This window comes from Apteryx rowi, unplaced genomic scaffold (genome assembly GCF_003343035.1).
Source record: "Apteryx rowi isolate R43461 unplaced genomic scaffold, aptRow1 scaffold_504, whole genome shotgun sequence".
Taxonomy (NCBI): domain Eukaryota; kingdom Metazoa; phylum Chordata; class Aves; order Apterygiformes; family Apterygidae; genus Apteryx; species Apteryx rowi.
Window position 1 is genome coordinate 371327 of NW_020450766.1, and position 21895 is coordinate 393221.

Consider the following 21895-nt stretch of genomic DNA (forward strand, 5'->3'; position numbering starts at 1 on the left):
ATTTTATTAGCATATCCTTGCTTTGACTCTAATCCTGTAAGTATTTATCTATGTACTTAATGTTATTAAGCATTCCCAGGAAATTAACGTGTTTGATACTCTCTCGTAGTGTCTGCAGTGAGATTACCACTACTATTTGCAATCAGAAGACATCTCCTTAAAGGAAAGCTGCAGAACTAAGGCCATTGCTGGAAACACAACTAAAATTTCAGATGCAATTCACATGTGTACATGTGAATGGGAAAGATAGAAATTCATCACATGATTATGCAAATCATTTATACTACAAAGATTTATTACAATGTAAATAATAGATATGAGTGTGCAATCCTAAGTTTTAAATTAAAACAATAGTTTGATAACTGCTGCTCTATAGAAAATACAAGGAATTGTGAGTTACACAGACCAAAAGGTATAGAAGAATTAACTTCAAAACCTAACCTAACTATTAGTGAAATAGCTGATTATCAGGAATGCTTTTATTATAGAAACCTGAAATTTCTTTCAGAGAATTATAAAGATCAGTATCCGAATGTTGTATAAGCCAGCAGCAGTTATTTAAAAACCAAGACTAAAAGTGTCCTTACCCACCCATTTCATTCAAGTGTTAGCTGAAGAAGCTAATTATGTATCAATTGAAAGAAAATTCTTAACCATAAATGAAATGAGATTTAAGCTACTGATAGCCTAATCTTGAGATTTTTCCAGTCTTCTAAAGAAGTGTAGCAATTTTGGTCTTTACTAAGACCATTTGGACTTGTGAAATACTAATCATTCCTTGCTGAGTACTGAGCCTGCACTTGCAGAACTTGTGAAACTCCTCTTTTGATTTGTAACAGTGAACAGCAACACTGAGAGTTGGATATGAGGCTAAAATATATTTTTAATTGCTGGAAGTGTAGAGATTTGTAATATTATTTATGAATACCACAGAATCTTACAGTGAGACCAAGGGTTATGTTTCAGTGTTTAAAAATATACATTTAAATTGGTACTCTAATACAGTTCCTTGTGGCTATGGTATAAGAACATGAACAGACTCAGGCAGGGTTTTCTGGGTTTATTAATGTGGTATTTACATCCTGGTTTTCTGAATCAGAATAGCATGTAGAGGTAAAGCATAATCAGAACTCCTCTTTGTAAAGCACCTCCACTGAAGAGACTAGTTTTCTGTTACATTGAAGATATGGACAAAATTAAAATACTACATCATTTAGATATTGCTAGCAGCCCCAAAATCAGGACTAAGATCTAAACCCCCCAAAATTTTGAGGACATCTTTATCTGAAATGTCATTGTCCTCTGACCCATTTAGGATTAATTGCTTTTTAAAATACTGTGGTTGAGAGTTTGACTTCTGATGACTTCTTTAGGAACTTCAGGCTTTATATTAAGCAAGTTTCAGATCAAATACTCTCAGGAATGTTTTAAGCCATTAAAAAACAGCTTAAAACAAAAGACATTTATTTTGCTATATTTTCAGAGTGAAATCTTTTCTATGTGATGAGCTTGAACAGATAAACAGTTGTTTGGGTTACACTTCAAAATTGCTGCAGGAGAAGACATAAAAATGAACAATTTACAGATTTGGTTGGGTAGCCTGTGCCTGTATTGTCTATTTTATAGGCAGCATACACATGCACACCGAATTCTTCAAATCTTGTTTTCAGAATTTGGTCCTATTTATCTTTTCATACTCCTGCCCTGATCTTTCCCTCAGGGTCCTTCAATGGGACATATTAGAATTCAGTGTTATATTGTTAATCTAAAAATTTAGAACAGATTAATTAATCTTCTCTGTCCAAAACCCAAAAAGCAGCACTGAGTAAATGGCTTCAGTGATCACAGGGGAATGTTGAAAGCAAGTCCTGTGTAGCAGTGAAATGGGATGAGGGGGTAGCTTTTATTTTTCCCTCTCCCTGCCTCCTCCCAAAAATGCAAGTATTTTCTGTGTATTAGAAGCAAGGGGAATTTTTGTCTGTGCCTTACTTTGAAGTTTAGAAAGATACTATTTCTTTTCAATAAGGGAAATCTGATATTTGATGGCACAATTCATAGTCTATTCATTTTATGTGAATCAAGTACTATATGATCATTCTTTCAGTGAGGCACAGAGAGTTCCTGGATCACATGCTGCTACTGAAATTAGGGTTTGCCATTCTCCTGAGAGCATTAATGATGCCATTTATAGTATGACTTTTTGGGCCAAATTCAGAGGATACTCAAATCCCAGTGTAAAATGCAGATGAGACATTAGAGGGGCAAATGGCATACCTGCATTACAGTTACCCATCAAAGTCTTAAAATGTCTATCTGTGAGACAATAGAAGGGTGTTATAGCTCAAAGAGCAATTAAAATTAAATAACCATTTGAAGGAGAATTGGTATTAAGCATTCGTATAAAGCTGTTTCGTATGAAGAGGTGTTCATAATGCATCATGTGAGTTTCTCTGGCTGACATGACATTTCCTAATTTGTCCAAAAAGGTGGACTGATTTTGCCTTCTTTGTCCTTGATGTGCAAAGAGAATCACAAGGCGCAGATATTGGCTAAGTGGTGGGAGCAGCTATGCTCTTTCTCCACTTGTTATGTTTGCAGTGGGCAGGGGAGGTGACTACACAATAACCTGCTTGTAGGTATTTATCAAGAGCAGGAGAGCCCTACATCTCCGGCGTGCTGTTCAGAATATCTATGAGGCTGCTCTACATTTGGCACTGTTCAGCAAAAGAAAGAGATGTAAATGTCTTGTGCGTGGGCCCCTCTGTGCTTACTGAGCTTGCTGAGAATACGACAAGGGAAGAAAGAAAGGAGATATATTATTATTGAACAATCAGTTACTATGCAGAGTCTTTATCAGAAAACCAAGAAATCATATGATTAACTGTACAGTAATTTATGTGTGTGTATTCTCTTGCTTGCTTTTGAGAAAGTGACAAATTGTGGACATATTAGCATATCTGTCATTCTAATTGTTAATATAATTGCTCCACCATGATCTCATTATACTATGCTATAGCATTTGCATTCCATATACAGTGAATTGATTGTTTGGGATATCAATTGCCTGGTGCCTGACAGCAGCATCTATCAATCTGAAAATGTATGTCCCTTGTCCATCAAAATGAAATAAAATAAAATTCCATGAACTTGAAAAGCTAATATTGATGTTCTGAACATGAAATGAGTAGCACAGAGAGTTCTTCTGTGGGGTAGAAGGCAAAGCAGTAAAAAAAGAGGTTTCTGAAATTGAATATTAGGATTTCTAAACCACTAGGTGAAAAATCTCACTTTATGGCTTTCTTAAAAACCACCTGGACCTATTTTCAAGTCCAGCTGTTTTTGCCAAGATTTTTTACCTGGCTCACCAGCATGACAACTGAACCCTGACAAAAGCTGTACTGAATGTTTGTGGGTCAGTTAATTCCAGTAGTGAAGCTGAAGTAGAGTTTTGTACCCTAAGTTGCTTCTTACAGTCAGTCCTGATATCATCTTTTCCTAGGACTTTGAATGTTTTGTGGAAATAGGACTTCTTGTAGCATGACTGGGCACCTGCTTGTTTCTATCCTACTGTTGGTCTGCTCCAGCTCCTGTAGCTTTGTGTGTCTTGATTGCAAGGAGCCTTGTAACCGGAGAAATGCTGGGTTACTAGGGAACACCGCTCTGCTGTGTGTGGGAATGAACCGTGCTGTTCTGCGCTCCCTTCAACACCAGGAGTACGCTGGACAAACCCTTCCCATGCAGAAACAAAAGACTGCACAGCAATTAGTCAAATTCTGGAGATCCTGTCATCAGAAATACATTATTTAGAACCCACACATGATGGCACATGATCATTTTATAGTGGTTCAGTAAATGGATATTTGATTATGTGTCTGAACATTAAACTATGTTAAATGTAAGTATGCTAGCTTACCTCTCCATCACTAAGTCTTAGCCTCAATTTCTGCACGACCTGATTGAATTAGGGATATTGCCAGCTGAAAACTAGTGCGTCTCTCAGTGGTGTTTTAAGAAGGTACTATCACCAGCTGTCTGTTTCTTTCTGCTGCTGTAAATTATTGCAACCATATTGCATTTTGAGCAATCATTTTTCAGTTAAGCTATTGGACTTTTCAAAGACACTTGCGAGCTGTGGCTCAGCACATATCCAGCTGATTCTGTGGTGAAAGTGGTAACTTTCAGCGAAGAGGGGGCAATGACAGCTGACACGTCTTAAGTTTCCTTAGAAATATTCGCTAGAGCTCTTAGTGGGTACCACTAAGCAGCACAGGCACAAGGTTTATATAAGTCATCTATTTAATACCTGACACATCGAATTCAGAAAGGGGAAAAGATTAGTATGACAGGAGGTGAGTATTTCTCAGATGTATTATTTAAGTTAAAGCTGCTGAATTACATCTAGGACAAGCTAGCAAATGGGCACAATTAGAGGTGTTTGATTCAAGGTAAAATTATTCTTCTCTTTTCATATTTTCTGTATATAAATTTTCTTTGAAAAAAAAAAAACACAAAAGCATTTACCAAAATGGAGGCTGTCCTACACAAAATGCACAGAACTGTTGCAGAAATACCCTTTCAGGCTATGGGTTTGAAACAGCAATTATTTACTTGCATGCCTCAAGTCAGCTCATGTGTGAGTGGTGAAAAGTGTACTGAAGCTTTCACAGACAGTCATACAGACATACTCAGCTAAGTTTTGAAGGCTTCTGGTGTTGTTTGCTAAAACCTACGCAATGGTACCCGCAAACTGAAGCAGCACACATGCAAGAATCAAGACAGTTGTAATAATAGAAATAAGATTATTGGAACTGTTTGGATCACTTTTTTGACCGATTAAAGAGGAGATTAAATATAAAAAAGCTATTTATTTATTTATTTAAACTCTGGTTTATTGAAACGCTAGGTCAGACTGTGGATGGTGGTCTGCAAGCAAAGGTCATAAAAATCTCAGACTAACTACAATGTGGTCAAACAGATCAGCACTGCAGCATTTGCAGGTGATACTGGTCTTTGCACTGGTTCTTCCCATATGTGTCTGGATGTGTGTGAGCCATCATGGCTGGAGGGGCAATGCAAAGAAGCTCCACAACATTGTGTGTTTGCTGAAAGCTCAAGAATAGGATATGAGCTGAGGAATCCAAAATCCTTTTGGGTGGGACTTGTGCTACAGCTCCTGCTGGACTGATTATAACTTGAATTGACTATAGATTATCCAGGGACTTTTAATATCATGAAAAGAGTTCCAGTAATCATAATCTCTCTGCACATCTGTCTTGCTTTCTGCATGCTCATTTCTCCAGTTACAAGCTGTCATCCCACACACATGCTAATAGTCATCACCAGCAAAAACCTTTAAAAACCTTACAAAAAAAAATGTATTTGTGAGGGCTCCAGTCTATTGTTTTAAGGAGATGAAATGAATAGGACGTTAAATAATCACAACACAGTTGTTTATTGTTTCAATGAGAACAAAGTGCAGACATGTCAATGGAGAAGAGGCCAAAGGCCGTGTAGGTTTGAATCCTTATGCTCAAAACATCTGAGGTATGTTTCCCTTCACTTTGCTGTATTACCATTGTATGAAAGAAAGGCGTTGCAACATGAAAAATGGAGAACACAAGGAAGCAATTCTTTCCTGCTGTTTCCACTTTGCATGAATTTTTAACACCTTCGTTGGAGACCAAATGTCTGGTGTGACTTCAGTCAGGATTCCTCTTGGGCACTTAACTACAGATTGAGCAAATACTTCAGTATTCTGTTGCAGTTTGTTGCTTGCACGCAAGTTCAGCAAAAAGAAAAAATTAACTGCTGTCATCTTGTGTTTCACCTGCTAAATTTCAGAAAATGGGGTCTCCATTGTGTTTATAGGAAGCTTTTTTTTTTTTCTCTCAGATATTGAGCTCTTTCAGACTGTCCCCGTTTCTGGCAAACTCCTGCTGGCAGAATCCTGCTTTGATTGTGTTGTTAATTTTTTTAAGTACTATTAGGAGAAAATAGTAAAAATAAGTAGATTGCTTGTTTATACCATGTTTTTCTTACAGGATTCTGCCTGCTAGGAGCCCAGTAGCTTCTGAAACACTCACATTGTGTGTGACAGGTCTGGCCAGTTCGGGTCAGTCTCCTATTATAGGCATGGGAACTGCTGTTCGTCATTCAGCGCTGGGTTAATTACCCAGGGGCTGAACTTCCACTCATCTGGGTTATGTGGCAGTGCAGTTCTCATAAGCTACAGTCATCAGACAGGTTGTTGGGATGCTCTGTGAGAGAATCCATTTCTCGTTGATTTTTCACTCAATTTAGGTTTCCTGTTGAGAGAGAAAGTAGGTGCTTTCCTGTCGGGTCAGTGAGAAAGGCAGCTGGCTGGCTGAGGGAGCTCTGATCCTGGCGGAGGTGGTTAGGTGGAGCTGGTTTTCCTGCAATTGTAGGGGACATTTTCCTGTTGTGTTTCAGCGGTGACTGTCTCACAGTTACAGACGCAGTCAGCGCTGCTACAGGACTACTGGGACGGTGGTAGCTGCTACCATCTGGCCTCCCTGGGCTGTCAGAGTTTTCTGAGTGGGTCAGCATGGTCTCTGCCTCTGCAGCAATGTTTCAGCCACAAGAAGTAGGGTGGAAACCAGCGGTGGGTATGCGACCTGGTGTGGTCCTGGGAATTGGAGCAGATGCTTGTGTGTAGGCTTGCCACGGCGAGTAATTTAGAAGGAATTTGCTGATGTGCTTAAAAGTTGTAAGAAAGGAGTTGAGGTTTTTATGTTGCTCAGTAATTCTGTTGGTTCTGTAATTGTTGATAATTCTGCGATAAATTATCTTTTCTGTACTGAAAACTCAGAAAAAAGGGGCTATTTTTCAGCGATGAGTATTTTTTGTTCTGTGTTTTTAAACAAGGGCTTCTTGCTGTTTTATTGTCATTAAGCTAGTTAAACAGCTAAAGGGGACATTAGCATCTTCTACTGTTAACAACATCTGGAAAATTACAAATCTGTTTTAAAAATATCAGATAACTGGAGACATGTATGTTTACTTGAGAAGAATGAAAAAATATGGTAATTCGGTAAAGCCCACTACACTCCTTGTGCAAAGTTTTTCAAATCCCCTTTATTTATTTGTAACTGATGACATTGCATAACCTAAAAGCACGATGTGTTTAAGAATGATGGCCTAGAGACTATTTTTTCAAAGGATTCACTTTTTGGTACCAGTATACTCAGAGTGATGATTTGGTCACTGCAGCTATTTTATATGTTAGTTCATTTCCCACAAAAGCCCACAAAATGGTACATCTATTGGAACCGGGAGTATGAGTAGTCCATAGGTATAGAATTTCTAATATGATTTTCCCAGTACAGTATTTCAGGCTGAAGAATTGTCTGAGAACAAGATAAGATGACATTCAGTCTAGCTTTAAAGTGGATATTTAACAAGCTCCTGGATAAAAAAAGCTTGATGCTTGAGGTTGTACAGATGCATGCCAGTAATTCTTTCAAGAACGCTACTCTGTTAGCATAAAAGTGACTTGTGTGCTAACTGACAGGAAACGTATAACTTATTCTAGTTTTTTGAGATAAACTGTGAGACCTTATACGTTGTTGATGAGTAACATCTCAAAGGGATGCAATTAAGCTATTGTTTTCTCTTTTCATGCTATCTTAAAAACTAATCAGCTATTTTGTGGATGTCATTGAGAACCTTATACTAAGAGGACCATCTGGAGTATTGATACAGGTATTCAGAAGTGATTGCTGCATTTGGTTATTTTTTCCTACTCCTTCTTGGGATGTTCTAAAGACTATTTATAGGACAATTCATTTGAGGACATCAAATAAACTAGTAACTAGTCCAGACACCAACAGTTAGGGGATCCTTTGCATGTGCATGTTTGTGTGCATATATATGTTTATTGTGTGTGTGTTTTCCAGAATATTTTCCTATTGCCTGATACTGGAAATGCATTTTCCATTGTTTCATACGGCTACTCAGCAAGGCCTTTCCCCAGATCAGGAGCTCACTGAGTATAGGAGCAGAGCCGATCAAACCAAATGCTATGTTGAGACTTAGGGCTGGAGAAAACTAAGACGGTAACCAACAAAGGCACTGTACAATGACAGCTCAAAAAGGCAACACTTTTATTCAAAATAGTGAACTTAAATTTAGTATTGGAGCTTCTGGCTTTTGTCCATTTTTTTCAGTTCATATCAAGTGAAGCACAGGTGATTTGGATCATTTTTTCTCATCACTTCACTAGCTAGATTAGAAATTGGTGTTATATGGTTTCCTAACTTCAACTCCTAGAGCATCTCTCTGGTCATCAGTAGGGTTTAAAATGAACTAATACTATTTACCACTTTGTTTTCTAAACTGAAAATTACTTTGCTGATACAATGCAACCCTCTGCTGCTCTTAATTTCTTAGTTTGAAGCAATGAAGTTTTGCCATAGTGTGGTTACTAAAAACTGTGAAGCAAGATTGTGTGGCTGTGGTTAGACTGGTTTGTCTTAGATCTGTAAAGAGTTTTTAAGGGATTACATCCAGAAATGGTGTAAATGCATAGAAGAAAATATTTGAGATCACCAGAGTTTATTGTGGTACAAGTGTGTTTCTGTTAAGAAATACTTTCTCAAGAAGTAAAATGCATGTGGGTGTGCCTCTGGCAAACTATCAAGCATTACTGGTTCTTTGCAAAAAACACCAGCTGACACGACTTGGAAAGTCCTCAAAAGAGGTTAAGTGGAAACTTGCCACCTTCTTAGGATTTGGCTTTATTAACAAGGAATAAAGATTAAGACATTACATCTCATTCTGAGTGAGGGGTGGTACCTCTCTAGACAGACTGAGTTGGGATGCCAAACCCCGGAGTGTCCTGGGGCAAGAGGGCAGTCTCTTGTTAATCACTACACACAACGCAGTATTTCTTTCTCTTCTCAGTTATTTAGCCATTTTGTTTGGTGTATTTACATGCTGGGACCTGAATTTTTACCCATACACTATTTTCCTCTAACCATTTGGGGTTATTTGGGTTAAGATTGACATTCATCATAGCTCAGCCAACCTGAGGAGAGGACTAGTAAAGTAGTTATTACACTGCTTGGTATTGTGAGTGGGAGAGACTTAACCCTTTGAAGCCTGTTCTCCTTTCAATATAGAGATCTGCAGTGCGATAGGTAGTCGTGAAATGAACAGGAAGGACAAGGGTGTTGTACCTGATTACTGAATCTGTACTGTAGGAAGACAAGCTACCATTTTGTCCAAAAATTATCAATAAAATACAGAAGTTATCTTAGCCTTTTTCTATGTGTTTGTTGTGCCAAGCAGGCTGGTCTTAATACTGTTTGGTGCAGACCCCATATCCTCTGGTTCCAAAGAACTGTCATGCACCTTTCACATGCATTTGGGACAAGAACTGTCAGAATTCAGAAAATCCTGCTCAGTTGTGTCCACTGGGAATGGACTGTCTCAGGATCATTCTCCTGCAACTCAGTTCAATCTTCCGTGCATCCTCTTGCATCTTTAAAAACAGAGAATGATAGAAATGAGGTGCACTGGAAGAGTATAATAATAAAAAAGCCCATTTGGTGAGCAAAATTTGACTAAATAAATGACTGTGGGGCTCATAAGAATATTCTTTAAAAAAGAATAGATGTAAATGTTCCATTTCCTTTTTTTGAGATCAGGAACACTGGAAATAGTTTCTTGTTAGCTAATGTAGTCTTAATATCTTACTCTAAGTTCCCTTCATACTAGGAATGAAATAAATACATCCAGGGAACACAGATCACTTCATCGTAAAGTAGAAATATAAAATAGTTCAAATGAATTCCCCCTTTAGGGATGCCTCTTTCTTTCCATTGACTACCAAGGGAGCTTATGAGACCAGTTCAGAGGAATGCCACCCTTTGTGTTTATAACCCCTACAGAGTGAGAGAAAAGAATGGGTTTCTAATATTTATTCTGCTGATGATTCCCCATGAAGTATTTGCAGATTTCCGTTCTGATTTATAGGACCAAAGAGTACTCCTAAACTCATGCTGCTAATGGAGAACGGCAGCCTACTACCCCTAGGGGGGGTGGCAGAAGCTGCTTACGGTGACCCCAGTGACACCAGTAGGACCAGCAGGATTCCTCTCAGAGCAGGCCCCGGAGCCGGGCAGGGGCCCCTGTGATGGCTCTGCTCCCCAAATGGAGAAGCAGCCCCTGCCTGTTTTCTTCCGTTATTCCTGGGCCTGGAGAGACAGATCTGAGTGTTTTCTGCACCAGTGGCAGGGGTTTCTAACTAGGTCTGTCCTCTAAAATAGATTACCTTCATAACATAGATATAATTTGTTCCTTATCCTCCATACTCCCGCAGTTCACAGCTAATTTCCCCTTCTAATTACCTGATTAAAATCTTTATTTTTAAATACACCATTGATCTTCTGCAGTTGAAATGAGTGTACAGAGTACAGGAGGCATAAATTAGAATGAACTCCTCAGTGCTGGACAGCGGAGGTATTTAGTAATCGCCATATTGCAAAATCACCACTCTTTCCAGATGTGTAGAATATAACTCTGAGAGCATGTGTTTATTCCTTTAAAAAATCAAAAACTCTTTATGGGCATTTTTAACAATCACTTACGAGGAACAGAGAGCAAGACAGTGAGAAGCTAACATTGTGTGCCTTGTAATGCAATAGTGGTAGCTTTAAAAACACAAAGAGCTTTATTTAGCCTAAAGTGCATCTTATAAAGTCAGCTTTCAATTTGTTTAAATTCAGAGTCCTTCGTGGCAGGTGAGGTCACATCTTCATATGTGTTGTATTTCTTGGGATATGTCTTGCTGTTATTTTAAAGGCTGTCTTTGATATGAAAGCAGGCCTCGGGGTTCCTCCCTGAGAATAGCTAACATAATGTCATTATCTAGATGCAGGTGATGATTATGAGCTTAAATAGTATTTAGGATCCCCTTTACTTGGCCTCAGGGAAAGAATTCATAGCACAACTTGCTGGGAGGAGAATGCAATGATTTCTCTAAGCCATCTTAAAATCTTCCCTAAAAATTTGCAATAACTTAAGGGCCATAGTGTTTCCAAGCTGCACTAAATTGCATACCAGTGTGTGTGAACATATATGACTAGAAGGAATGCGCTGAACTATTTCTGGCTATTTCTACTGCTGTATCATCTGCACTAAAAATCAGGGAGTACCACGTCGCCTAAGGCGTTACTCACACAAGTGAAATTCTCAGCTGGGGAGAGGTGAGACGTTTCCATTTCTACTGTGCAACCGAAGCCATACAAAGAGAACAAAGTGGTGATGTTTAGTATTTACTGCTTGGGTAAACTTGTTACCTTCCTTTTCCTGCAGAGTAGCATCCTACATCTAGGAAGCTCTATGCTTGAAAGGAGAGAGAAAAAACTGTGTGGGATAAAAAGCGATTTGTCTCCTCTGGCAAACTTTCCACCCGGACACTTTGAGGCTGCCATTGTTTCCCATGCTGCCAGCATCCAGAACAAGATGTGAACCCACCTCCTCTATATTTGTTGTTGTGTAGATGGGATAGACCCCAGAATAAATGCCAATTTCTCAAATGAAGAGTATAAAGTTAGAGAAGAGCTTTTTGCAACAGACCTTGAGGCATAAATTTGTTAGCTGGTCACTGGTAATGCCAGCAGACCTATGCAGATTCACATGTGCTGGAGATTAAATGATCCTTTGTTTTCATTCCCCAGAAGCATTTTGAGGAAATATTAAATCTTGTATCTAAAGAATGTAAAGCTGTAAGATTTGCAAGGATATCAAAAATAAAGGTCAAAAAGCATTCCAAATGCATACTAGTATAGATTTATGCACATGTGTGTAATATTATATCTACTGTAATATTATAGATAACATTAAACCAGCTATTTATTGATTGCTTTGGGATTTGCAGGATATGACCAGTTTTGATTTTTTTTTCCCTTGCCTGTTACTTTTTGAGGCTCAGTTATTGTTTTAGCTCCCATGAGAAGTATGTGATGTTGTGCCAAAGATCTTAATTCTGAGAGATGTTCTTGTTTCACTGAATAATATACAGGATTTGGCTTTTTGAAAACATGTTCTACTAGTAGCATACATTTCAGTCAGAGAGGGATGTTCTCAGGGCTTTGTATCACTACAGTGTGGCAGATGTGCTTTTGCTGTATTAATATCCTTTAAATGTTACAAACATCTATTTCAACATCCAACATCCAATCTACATCACATGTAGATTACACATAGACAAGGCAGCTAAACATTCTTCTGACAGTGAAAACATAAGAATAGAATAAACTAGTTGTTTTCTTTCACATTAAATATTTGTTTTTGCATATCGGGAGCTGTCGAACAGGTGCTATCCTTTGAATATTTATTAATTTGCACTGATATGATAAAAGCAGTGGAAAGACAAGTATTTGCTTGGTTCAGAGTGTGTGCAGCTTGCTTCCTTTAGGGTTATGGAAGTTTTCATTAAACATTTTTAAAGAAAAAATTCTGAATTTCAATTATCAGTTCCCTGTGGATTTAGTTATTTAGGTTATTAGTTCCCTGCACTACTTACACAACTGTATTGGTTCGTCTCACTAGCTGTGCTATTGATGATTATTAGCATCACTAGTCACTCAGAGATTTCAGTGCCTGTGCAGTGGAAGGTAAAAACTATGATGGACTTGAGACAAACTGTTGGCAATGAGACACACCGTTAGTTTAATCAAAACTGAAATGTTTATTGAATGTGAAGTGAAACAATCAGATTCACTTGTTGTAAGGAACAGTTGTTCCCAAGACATTTTTGTGTATATCCTAGAGCAGGATGGAAAATAGCAAAAAGAATGGCATTTTCTTTTTTTTCTTTCAGAGCTAATAAAAGGAATTGCAAGTGTTTCCTTATTGCCCGTGCCAGGTTTTATGACAAGAATGTAAATTTAAAATTTTCCTTTTATAGTGCACTTGCAGAAAAATACTACCACTTTGAAAACTACAACTGCGTATTATACTACCAGCCTGTTTAAGCACTTGCCATAGTTTACTCAGGAACAGTGTATGTGTTCACTGTAACTCTTCTTTACTATACATCTAGGATACATGTATGCACACATGCTTACATACCTGTATAATGCATTTTATTACCTTTCATACTTAGAATTTTTTATTATACTGGCAGTTTAATAAATTTGATTGTCTAACTGAAAAGGTCGGAAAGTGTTTTCTACAAAAGCGGGTTTAATCTGCAGGTGTTTCATGTTAACGTAGTCTGTATTCTTGTGTGCATTTGCAGACATTCCCAGACGATTCCAAGCACACATATACATGTTTGTAGGGCCAGGGCTGAAACAGTCTTACTATAGTAGTCATTCAGTAGCAGCCTGAAGGCAGCAAATTGTTAGAGAATGTTGTTGGGAAAAAGGTGCTGTTAGAACCTGTTTGGGTGTCTTTTGGCCCTAATTCACCAAAACATGACAAGCTGTAGTCTTGTTGGTGAGATAACACCTCAAGGAATTTTGGAACATGGCACGAGTCCAGCTCTTTTGCCCCGTTTGTTACTGATGGCTGAAATTTGCGGAGCGGCATACGGTTCTGTTTCCTTAGTCACTGTTGTCTGACCTCACTAAAATTTAAAAGTTCACTGAAGCAGCTTTAATTTGTACCATGAGCTCCACAGACCTAATAAGGGTGGAAAGTGAAGCTTAGTAGGACATCCTCTTCTTCAGCTTTTTCATTCACTCCTGACAGACTCTTCTTTTGCCTTTCCTGAAATATTATAAGGGCAACTAGACTAGGAAAAGATGGGATACGACTTGAGCAGGAGGCAATATACGGCACACTAAAATGTTGTCTGCTCATTTTATTCTAATAGATAGTGATTTATTCTTCCTGTATGCATGGGGAGAATTCCCCAGTATTCTACTGACACAAAGCAACCTTAGTAAATTGGAATTTTTCATACATTTTAATTTTTAAGTGTAGTTTTATCTTTAGCTGTTTTACCTCAGACATTACATTAACACTTCAGAAATACCATGTTTTATTCTGAAAGTACTGAGCTAAGGTGAGCAATGGTCTTTAGCATAATCATACTTTCTTTGTTAATAAAATGAATATAAATAATAACCAATATTATTGATCATATAGTTAACACTGAAGAGAAACAGATACATGTAAAGACCATATTGTCCTGAAGATGAGTCCTCAATGAATTTCAGGAAGAGGAGAGTGGTATTTTAATGGGTCAACAAATGCCTCCCTGGGGGATGTGACTACTTTCCAGATCTATTGTGAAAAAAAAAAAAGTTTGCCTTCTTGAAGGGTGTTTTTTTTTTTTTTTTTAACCACAACATCACCAGGTGCTACAATATTACTGCTGGATATTGGTCTTTTTTCCAGGGAGGTTGGCAAAATAATTGTTTTCAATGTTAGCTGCAATTTTCTGGTTGTCCTGTGGGTGCAGAAGGAGTGCTAACCCACATACAGGAGCTATATATGGGTACTTTGCTATGAGAATAGTTCACATAGCAGTGTCCTTCAAAGTATCTTTTTAAAGGCAAGTGATCTCTTCAAAATATGGAGATGTGTTGCTTCCTATGAGGAACTGCTTACACTTCTGGTTCATGGAGACCTCTCCCCACCCCTTTTTTTGTATTATTATCAGGCTGCTTCTCTATACTGCTTTCTCTATTTAAAGTGTAAGGGGCGTCCATAACTCTGGCACCTCCAACAATGAAAAATCAGGAGTCAGCTCTCAGTCAGCCATGAGCTGATTTCAGGGCCACCAAATCATCAAGATAAATAACAATATTTTAAAAAGTGATGAATTGCACATCTTATGTGCTCCTTAGGAAACCTATTTCTGGGGCTTTGATTATTAAGATGCCATTAAGAGACCCACTCTCATTCTGCTCTATTGGCACTTGACATATTAAAATTTGTCTAGTTCAGCTTTAGTTTTCATTTCTCATGTCTCTTTACTGCTGAAGATCTTTAGGCAAACTTCTGAGCGACGGAAGGCATTAATACTACCTACAAAGTAAAATACCAGACTTAAAACAATAGGCAAAAAGATCCTAATTCCACTGGGTTAGTAGAAGTCTTTCCATGAACTATATTGGGATCAGGATTTCATTTATTGCATTGCTTCCTGTATAATGCACAACTAATTGTATGTGCTAGGGAGATTTCAAACTTCCAAAGTTACTGAAGTATCTTTTCCATTTTTAAACAACATTTGTCTTTTGGCAATCACTTTTTCTTTGATGTCTGTTCTTAAAACTACTTCTTGTGAGTAAAAAAAAAAAAATTCTCTTTGCAATGATATTTTTGGTAATAGTATAAATTTCTGCCAGTAAGTCTATATTTTTGCAAGTATGAAATTATATACTTTAAGCTCCTTTTGTTCTTGCTGCGTCTGGAGGCTGTCTATATGGCTTTGATTTTATGGAGTGTGTTGAATATGGTATACAACAATGTGTATATGTACACATTGCATGTGTATTGAGTTTCTGCTTAATCTTCCAGTTTATTGTAGTTACAGATTCTCTACCACTGTCAGGAAAGTGAATTATTAAATATGAAACTTTAAGGCAAAGGCCAGTGAGTTTGAAAGATTTTGTAGCTGGATCAGCAACATACCTTGTACTTAAAGCACCAACCTACAAGTAAAAGAAGTGTAGTCGACAAAAGAATAATCATTGGATTGCCCAGAAATTGCAGCCCTTTTTCAGTGCCTCTTAAAATTTTCATTCTTCAGTCACAGATGCAGTGTATTTTGATTTATTGGCAGCTGCAAAAGAAAATGGGGAAATGTCATTTATTGATTTCTGCCAGTAGACTCAGCTTTGATTACCTTGGAAGATAAACTCTTATTGCAAGAAGTTTACAATCTAAGATCAGATTTTGGCACCCTTGCTCATACTGAGTAGCATTAAAGTCAGGAATAAGTTGCTGCTCAGTCAGATCACATAGATCAGAAGTGGTCCTCGATTAAGATAGTGGTGTTTATGTAGAACCATGATGGTGATTCAGACATCTTTCTAGGAGTCAGTGATGCAGATATTTTTCTGCTAGTTTCATGTTCGCTTCTCTTTTCATTGAGTATCATAAAAAAAGCCTTTGGTAAAAAAAAAAAAAAGAAAAGAAAAAAAGTGCTTTAAGAAGCAAACTGAATGAAATAAACCTTTTGGCACATGAAGGAGCAGGACAGATTTTATACAGAAAGGAGAGCATGGAAGCAAGCCCCATTGCCCAAATTGTTATGTGAAATAAACCTCAAAGGCTGGCAGGTTTTCATTGGAATGCCAATAGATGAGCAATGATTAGTCTGCCTCTTTAAAATGTTGCCTCCTGCCAACCCCAAATCCCCTTCTCCCATTTCCAGTGCAGCATTCAGACTGCAGGATAAGTGGATGATGAGGTATACAGTTGTGTGGAATGGGTTCAAACAACATGAGTGAGATTCTGATCTTCTGGGACTTCTGTGATAGAGACAGTGAAGATGAGGAAAGATAAACTGTTCTTCATTTGCAGAAAATGCTTTCATCTTTTCTGTGCTGTGTGGCTGTGGCTGAAGAGAGAGTAGGGGAGTTATCTTTCTACTTCTATCAAACTGCCAGGTCTTTTAATTTTGACCATATGCGCCATGCAATTATGGCAGGTGAAGGATAGCTATAAATGAATTAGTCATTGGCAAACTGAGCTTTATTTCAAGTAAGATCAGCATCACAGAAGATACAGAGAAGTGAATTTTGTGATAGGGTCAGTGCATTTTTTAAATGTCCAGATTTGGCAGAATAAAAGGAAGTGGTAGTGCAAAGAGGTAAAGTGTCCTAATCTCTAAGCAGACATCTTGCTGCTCTTCCCACAGAGCAAGCAGAGCTAAATATTGCTGGGCTGTCTGAATCTTGCCTCTGTTTTCTGAACTTTCCTATTTTACTGTGGTTCATACTGGGGTTACAGATAGCTTCCCTGTCCCTGACACTGCAGTCTGCCCTCTAATTGTCCCGAAGTATGGATGGTTCAGGAGTGTTTGGTTCCCAAGGCTACTAATGAGCCCTGAGCTCTCCTCACCCTTAATGAACCAAGATTTGTTTGGGGGATTCTTGTTGGCCCCTCTTTTCTCCTGGTAAGGGAAGGAGGCAAGAGTTCACACAACCGAACAATGACTTTACAGTGGAAAGACCATGCAGCTGTGCCATCTGAAGCTGTCCTCAGTTATGAGCAACAAAGCTTAAATTGATTGTACTGCGAAGAGGTACAGCTCTGTGAGTGCAAAGCATAGCTTTTGCTTCTGCTTCACTGACCTGTCTGCTTGCAGCAGCGACGGGCCCTTGATGGGAGCTTAGGCAGGGAGAGCTGCGCGGGGCGACTCTTTCAAAATCACTCTCTGTAACGCTGAATGCAGGGAAGGAAACAAAATGAAGTTTCAGTTGATCTCTGACAGGGGTGTACTACTGTGCTCCCTTGAAAATCCCACACACCCCCTCTAAAAGTCATTGATTACTAATCCACTTCAGGTGATTAATATGGTCATTAAAGCGAATAGTAGTTCGTAACTTTTAGCAATAGGGAGTACTCATACAAAATCACATATGTTAAGGAGAAAAAAAAAAAAAGAAGCAAATCACACTTTTCACTAAATTATTCTCCAGATGCTCCTCTTGTATCATAGATTAGAATCATCAGAAATTTGAGCTAAACTACTGCTTTTCTCTCTAAATTTGTATCATTTACTTCATCAATCTTTCTCTAGGCATTTCAGTAAGGACCCCATATGAAACTCCTGCTGTATGTATCTTACAACAAACATATGTGATATATTTTTGTGCATATATGTATCTATAAATACAGGCACACAAGCTTGTGAAAGATATAGGTATATTAATATACTACACATATCTATACAGGTCACATGCTTGCCTAGAAACATTATTCTCTGTATGTGTTCAGATACACATTTACACAGGAAGAGCAGATGTGTACTGTAATTGCTGCGCTATTGCTATCGTATTAAATGAAAACTTCAACCTGAGAAAGTAACTCTCTGCATTGTATTAGCAATAAGAGATTTACGGTTATCTGGACTAATCCTCCCACTGCTGCTGTTCAAAACTGAAGTTTAAAAAAAAGAAAGTTTTGCACCTAGATTAGCAAAGCCAAAAGCAGCATCTGCAGGAAAAATCTGATTTTGCTGTAATAGGCTGTGTGAAGGTGATAATTTTCTTTTTTAATAATGCACAGCCACCAGAAACATCTGCTGTTTCCCTCAGTCTCGTGAGAGACAAAGAGAGAGAGATTAATAAAGAGTTTTTGTTTTGCATTCTTACGCGAAAAGAGAGAAAAAAAAAAAGAGTACAGTTTTAAATACCTTGATGTGTGCATATGCAGATTCAAAACTTTAGGTTGCTCTCCCGCCTGGCATGGTAGATTGATAGCACCGTGAGCAGTGGCGAAAGTTGACAACCCCCCATGGTTGACCCCTCATGTTCTCTCTCGCCTAATCGAATTTTACGTGTGTTTCCAGATAGCTGATCAGCTTCCCTGGATTTCGCTGACGCCACAGGAAAGCTTTGCCTGAAGATGGAAACACTGGAGTCAGAACTGACCTGCCCTATCTGTCTGGAGCTGTTTGAAGACCCGCTGCTGCTGCCTTGCGCTCACAGCCTCTGCTTCAACTGCGCGCACCGCATCCTCGTCTCCCACTGCGCCACCAACGAGTCGGTGGAGTCAATCACCGCCTTCCAGTGCCCGACCTGCCGCTATGTCATCACCCTCAGCCAGCGTGGTCTAGACGGGCTCAAGCGCAACGTCACCCTGCAGAACATCATCGACAGATTTCAGAAGGCATCGGTGAGCGGGCCCAATTCCCCCAGCGAGACCCGCCGGGAGCGGGCGTTCGACAGCAACAGCATGTCGTCCTGCGAGAAGGTCCTCTGCCAGTTCTGTGACCAGGACCCTGCCCAGGAGGCAGTGAAAACCTGCGTTACCTGTGAGGTGTCCTACTGCGAGGAGTGCTTGAAAGCCACTCACCCCAACAAGAAGCCCTTTACAGGCCACCGTTTAATCGAGCCTATTCCGGACTCGCACATCAGAGGATTAATGTGTTTGGAGCATGAAGATGAGAAAGTTAACATGTACTGCGTGACTGATGACCAGCTAATCTGTGCCTTGTGTAAACTGGTTGGACGACACCGTGATCATCAGGTGGCAGCTTTAAGCGAGCGCTATGACAAGCTAAAGGTTAGTGCTACCTATCAGCCTTTGTAGCCGAGCCAAATGTGGTTGGGAATGAAAGTATCCTTGAGCCACATGACATATTTCCTCATTTGGGCAGTGGGTGGTAAAGGTAGATGCGTGGTCTCTATTTACATGAAATACACATGCATCTATACGTACATTTGCTTGTCATTATCAAAAAGGTGTCAAATTTTGCCTTCAACATACCTCAGCTGTGTTTTGATTTCTCTGTAGTTATCATAAGGAGCATCCAGCGTACAGCTATTGTTGAGGTTAATTTGCTTATCTGCCTAATGCTTTATTCACGGCAGCCGGCAAGGTTTTAATGTTGACTGCACGTACCTGGGCACTGATTGAAATGTCAGGCATTCTTTGCATATGCTCTGCTGCTGGTTATTTTTCATTCACTTGCTCTCATCGTGAAAAGCCCTTTGCATGTCTGCTAACAGGAGGTGCATTTATACGTGCTGGCTTCAGGGCTTCCAGCTGCCTGGACAGCTAGGGAGGCTGAATGCTGGCTCCACTCTTCTGCTGCCTCTCGCCCATGCTCTCAGAGGACGCGGACCTGGAAACAAAACTGAAATTGTTTCTGAGCTTCTCGTGGCATTCCCATGGTTATGTGACCGCTTCCACAGTGAAAAGGCATCTGTCCTATCAGGTAACCGGGCAGCCCTGGCAGCCCACGCTGCCCTGCAGAGCGCCTTCAGCATGGCGGCAGCGTGAAGCCAGGGGACAGACGTGCTCTGGCTGCTCCCCAGTGTGCTCCTGGGGTCATTTTCACAAAGCTCCAGCTGAGGCAGTGATAGCCAAGCAGACGAGCCTCCGACCTATCTGAGTCCCAGTTCCTTTAGCTCCCGGATTTAGATGCTGCTGCAGAGGAAAGGAAGGAAGGAAAACACCCCAAGCTTCCCTTCCCCCATTCCCTCAGGACACATAACTCTTGTGTGTGTGCATGTGCATTTGTGTGTATTTTTTAAAGGTAGACTGCAGCTGAGAGGTCACAAATAAGGAGGTACAAAGGTTTTCTGCCAACCTTTTCAGGCAGAATTTCATGGGTGTAAAAAGAAACTGAATTAATAGGTTTGATTAACTAGAAGATTATTTAAAAATACCTTCACATCTATGATAACTTTATATGAGCACGGGTAGAATGCATATGCATGCTGCCTGGCTTTTGTGCCTCTATGCATGTGCAAACATTAAAACAACAAAAGATACTTCTGTACCTGGACCTCATAGCTTCCTTTGATCTCTTAAAGGCTTTCTTATTTACTAAGAAGGAGTAGTTATTTTTACTTTCTGTTTTTGCTGAATAGGTTTGTTCTTTTAAAAGGTAAGAGTTTGGTCATTGATAAAATGGGACATGTACTATGAACGTGAATGGAAGGTGCATGGACTTACTGTGCTTTTCAATAATCCAACAGGTTTATATGCTTAACAGGTGTTATTATTTAGTAAGCTAATAGTGACTGAGCAATTGTATTTTTATCAGCTTTATATGAGTAGGAATGCACTACTTAACATGAAATACCTTCAAATGTAAATACCGGAGAAGCATATTTTTGAGGATGTCAGAATAACTATTAAATAGACATATCTTAGTGATGATGTACTTAGACATGGCAAGTCTTGAAAGGAGACTTTAAAAGGCATGTTTCTGCTCTTGGGATCTTTGACTTAATATTGCAAATAGCGAGGAAAATAAATGTGGGCATTTTTGTGTGACCTATGGCTTTGCTGTGCAAAGATACCTAAGCAAACTCTGAATGGTCATCTGAGACAGGCAAGCAAAATTCACATTAGATGCTACCTACCCAGTTTAGTTAACTTAGCCTGAAACCTATTAGGATGCTTTCCACCAGCCTTCTTTAAGAGTTAGGGTAGGCCTGGGTCAAATGACTGTTGCCTTGTAGTGACGATTGATAGCATTTTTTGTAATATCTGTTCAACTTTTTTGAGATCTGGACTTCCTTTGGACCTGAACTACCTGAAAGTAGTTTGTTCAGCTAATTACCTGCCTACATGAAATCCAGTTACTATTCTCTTTGTCATGAGACAGCCCATTGCACTTTGCTAATCCCAGGTATGACACTGGTCATGCCAATTACATCACCAGTCATGACACATTTATCCTCTGAGTCCAGGAATAGTAAGCTAGATATCACTCCTGTCCAGCCTGAGAGCCCATTCGCTCTTCAAAAGGGAATAATCTGAAAACTATGTCCTTCCTTTCCTCTCTGCCCCTTGTACCTCAGAAGTTTATGCCATTTTACATTTCAAAATCCAAGACTGAGGTTTTCAGATCAGTGCATTGGCATGACTATTTAGCAGTAAAGGAGTGATGTCTATTTGCAACAGTATTTAGTATTTGACAAAGAAGCAGGAATTTCACTTCCATTTTCATATTCAGACCTCCTTCTTCATAAATGGTAATATCTTCTCGAGTCACTGGTTATGAGGCTGCTGTCTGATAACGTAGATCTTGGGTTCCAGTTTGCAGACAGTTTTTGTTAAGATACAGATGTCATTTTGTTAAGATTGTGTAGATGTCATTGGTAAATTCAATGGTCAGATGGATCAGGAAATTCCCCCTGGAAAAAAACAGGTCGTTGCTTGCTATATTGCTGCTGTGGGTTATTAAAATACATGGGGTTTGTTTGGTTGATAGTTGGATTATGCA

General features: G+C 39.2%; 1 protein-coding gene across 1 annotated transcript in view; it reads left to right on the top strand.

The window, feature by feature from the left end:
- The first annotated feature begins 18501 nt into the window (after nucleotides 1–18501).
- The window catches only part of MID1 (midline 1), a 101903-nt gene continuing 98509 nt past the window's right edge, over nucleotides 18502–21895 (top strand). The window contains exon 1 of the mRNA XM_026079915.1: nucleotides 18502–19218. Within this exon, the coding sequence (XP_025935700.1) occupies nucleotides 18559–19218 (660 nt within the window). The 5' untranslated portion in view covers nucleotides 18502–18558. The remainder of the gene's footprint in view (nucleotides 19219–21895) is intronic.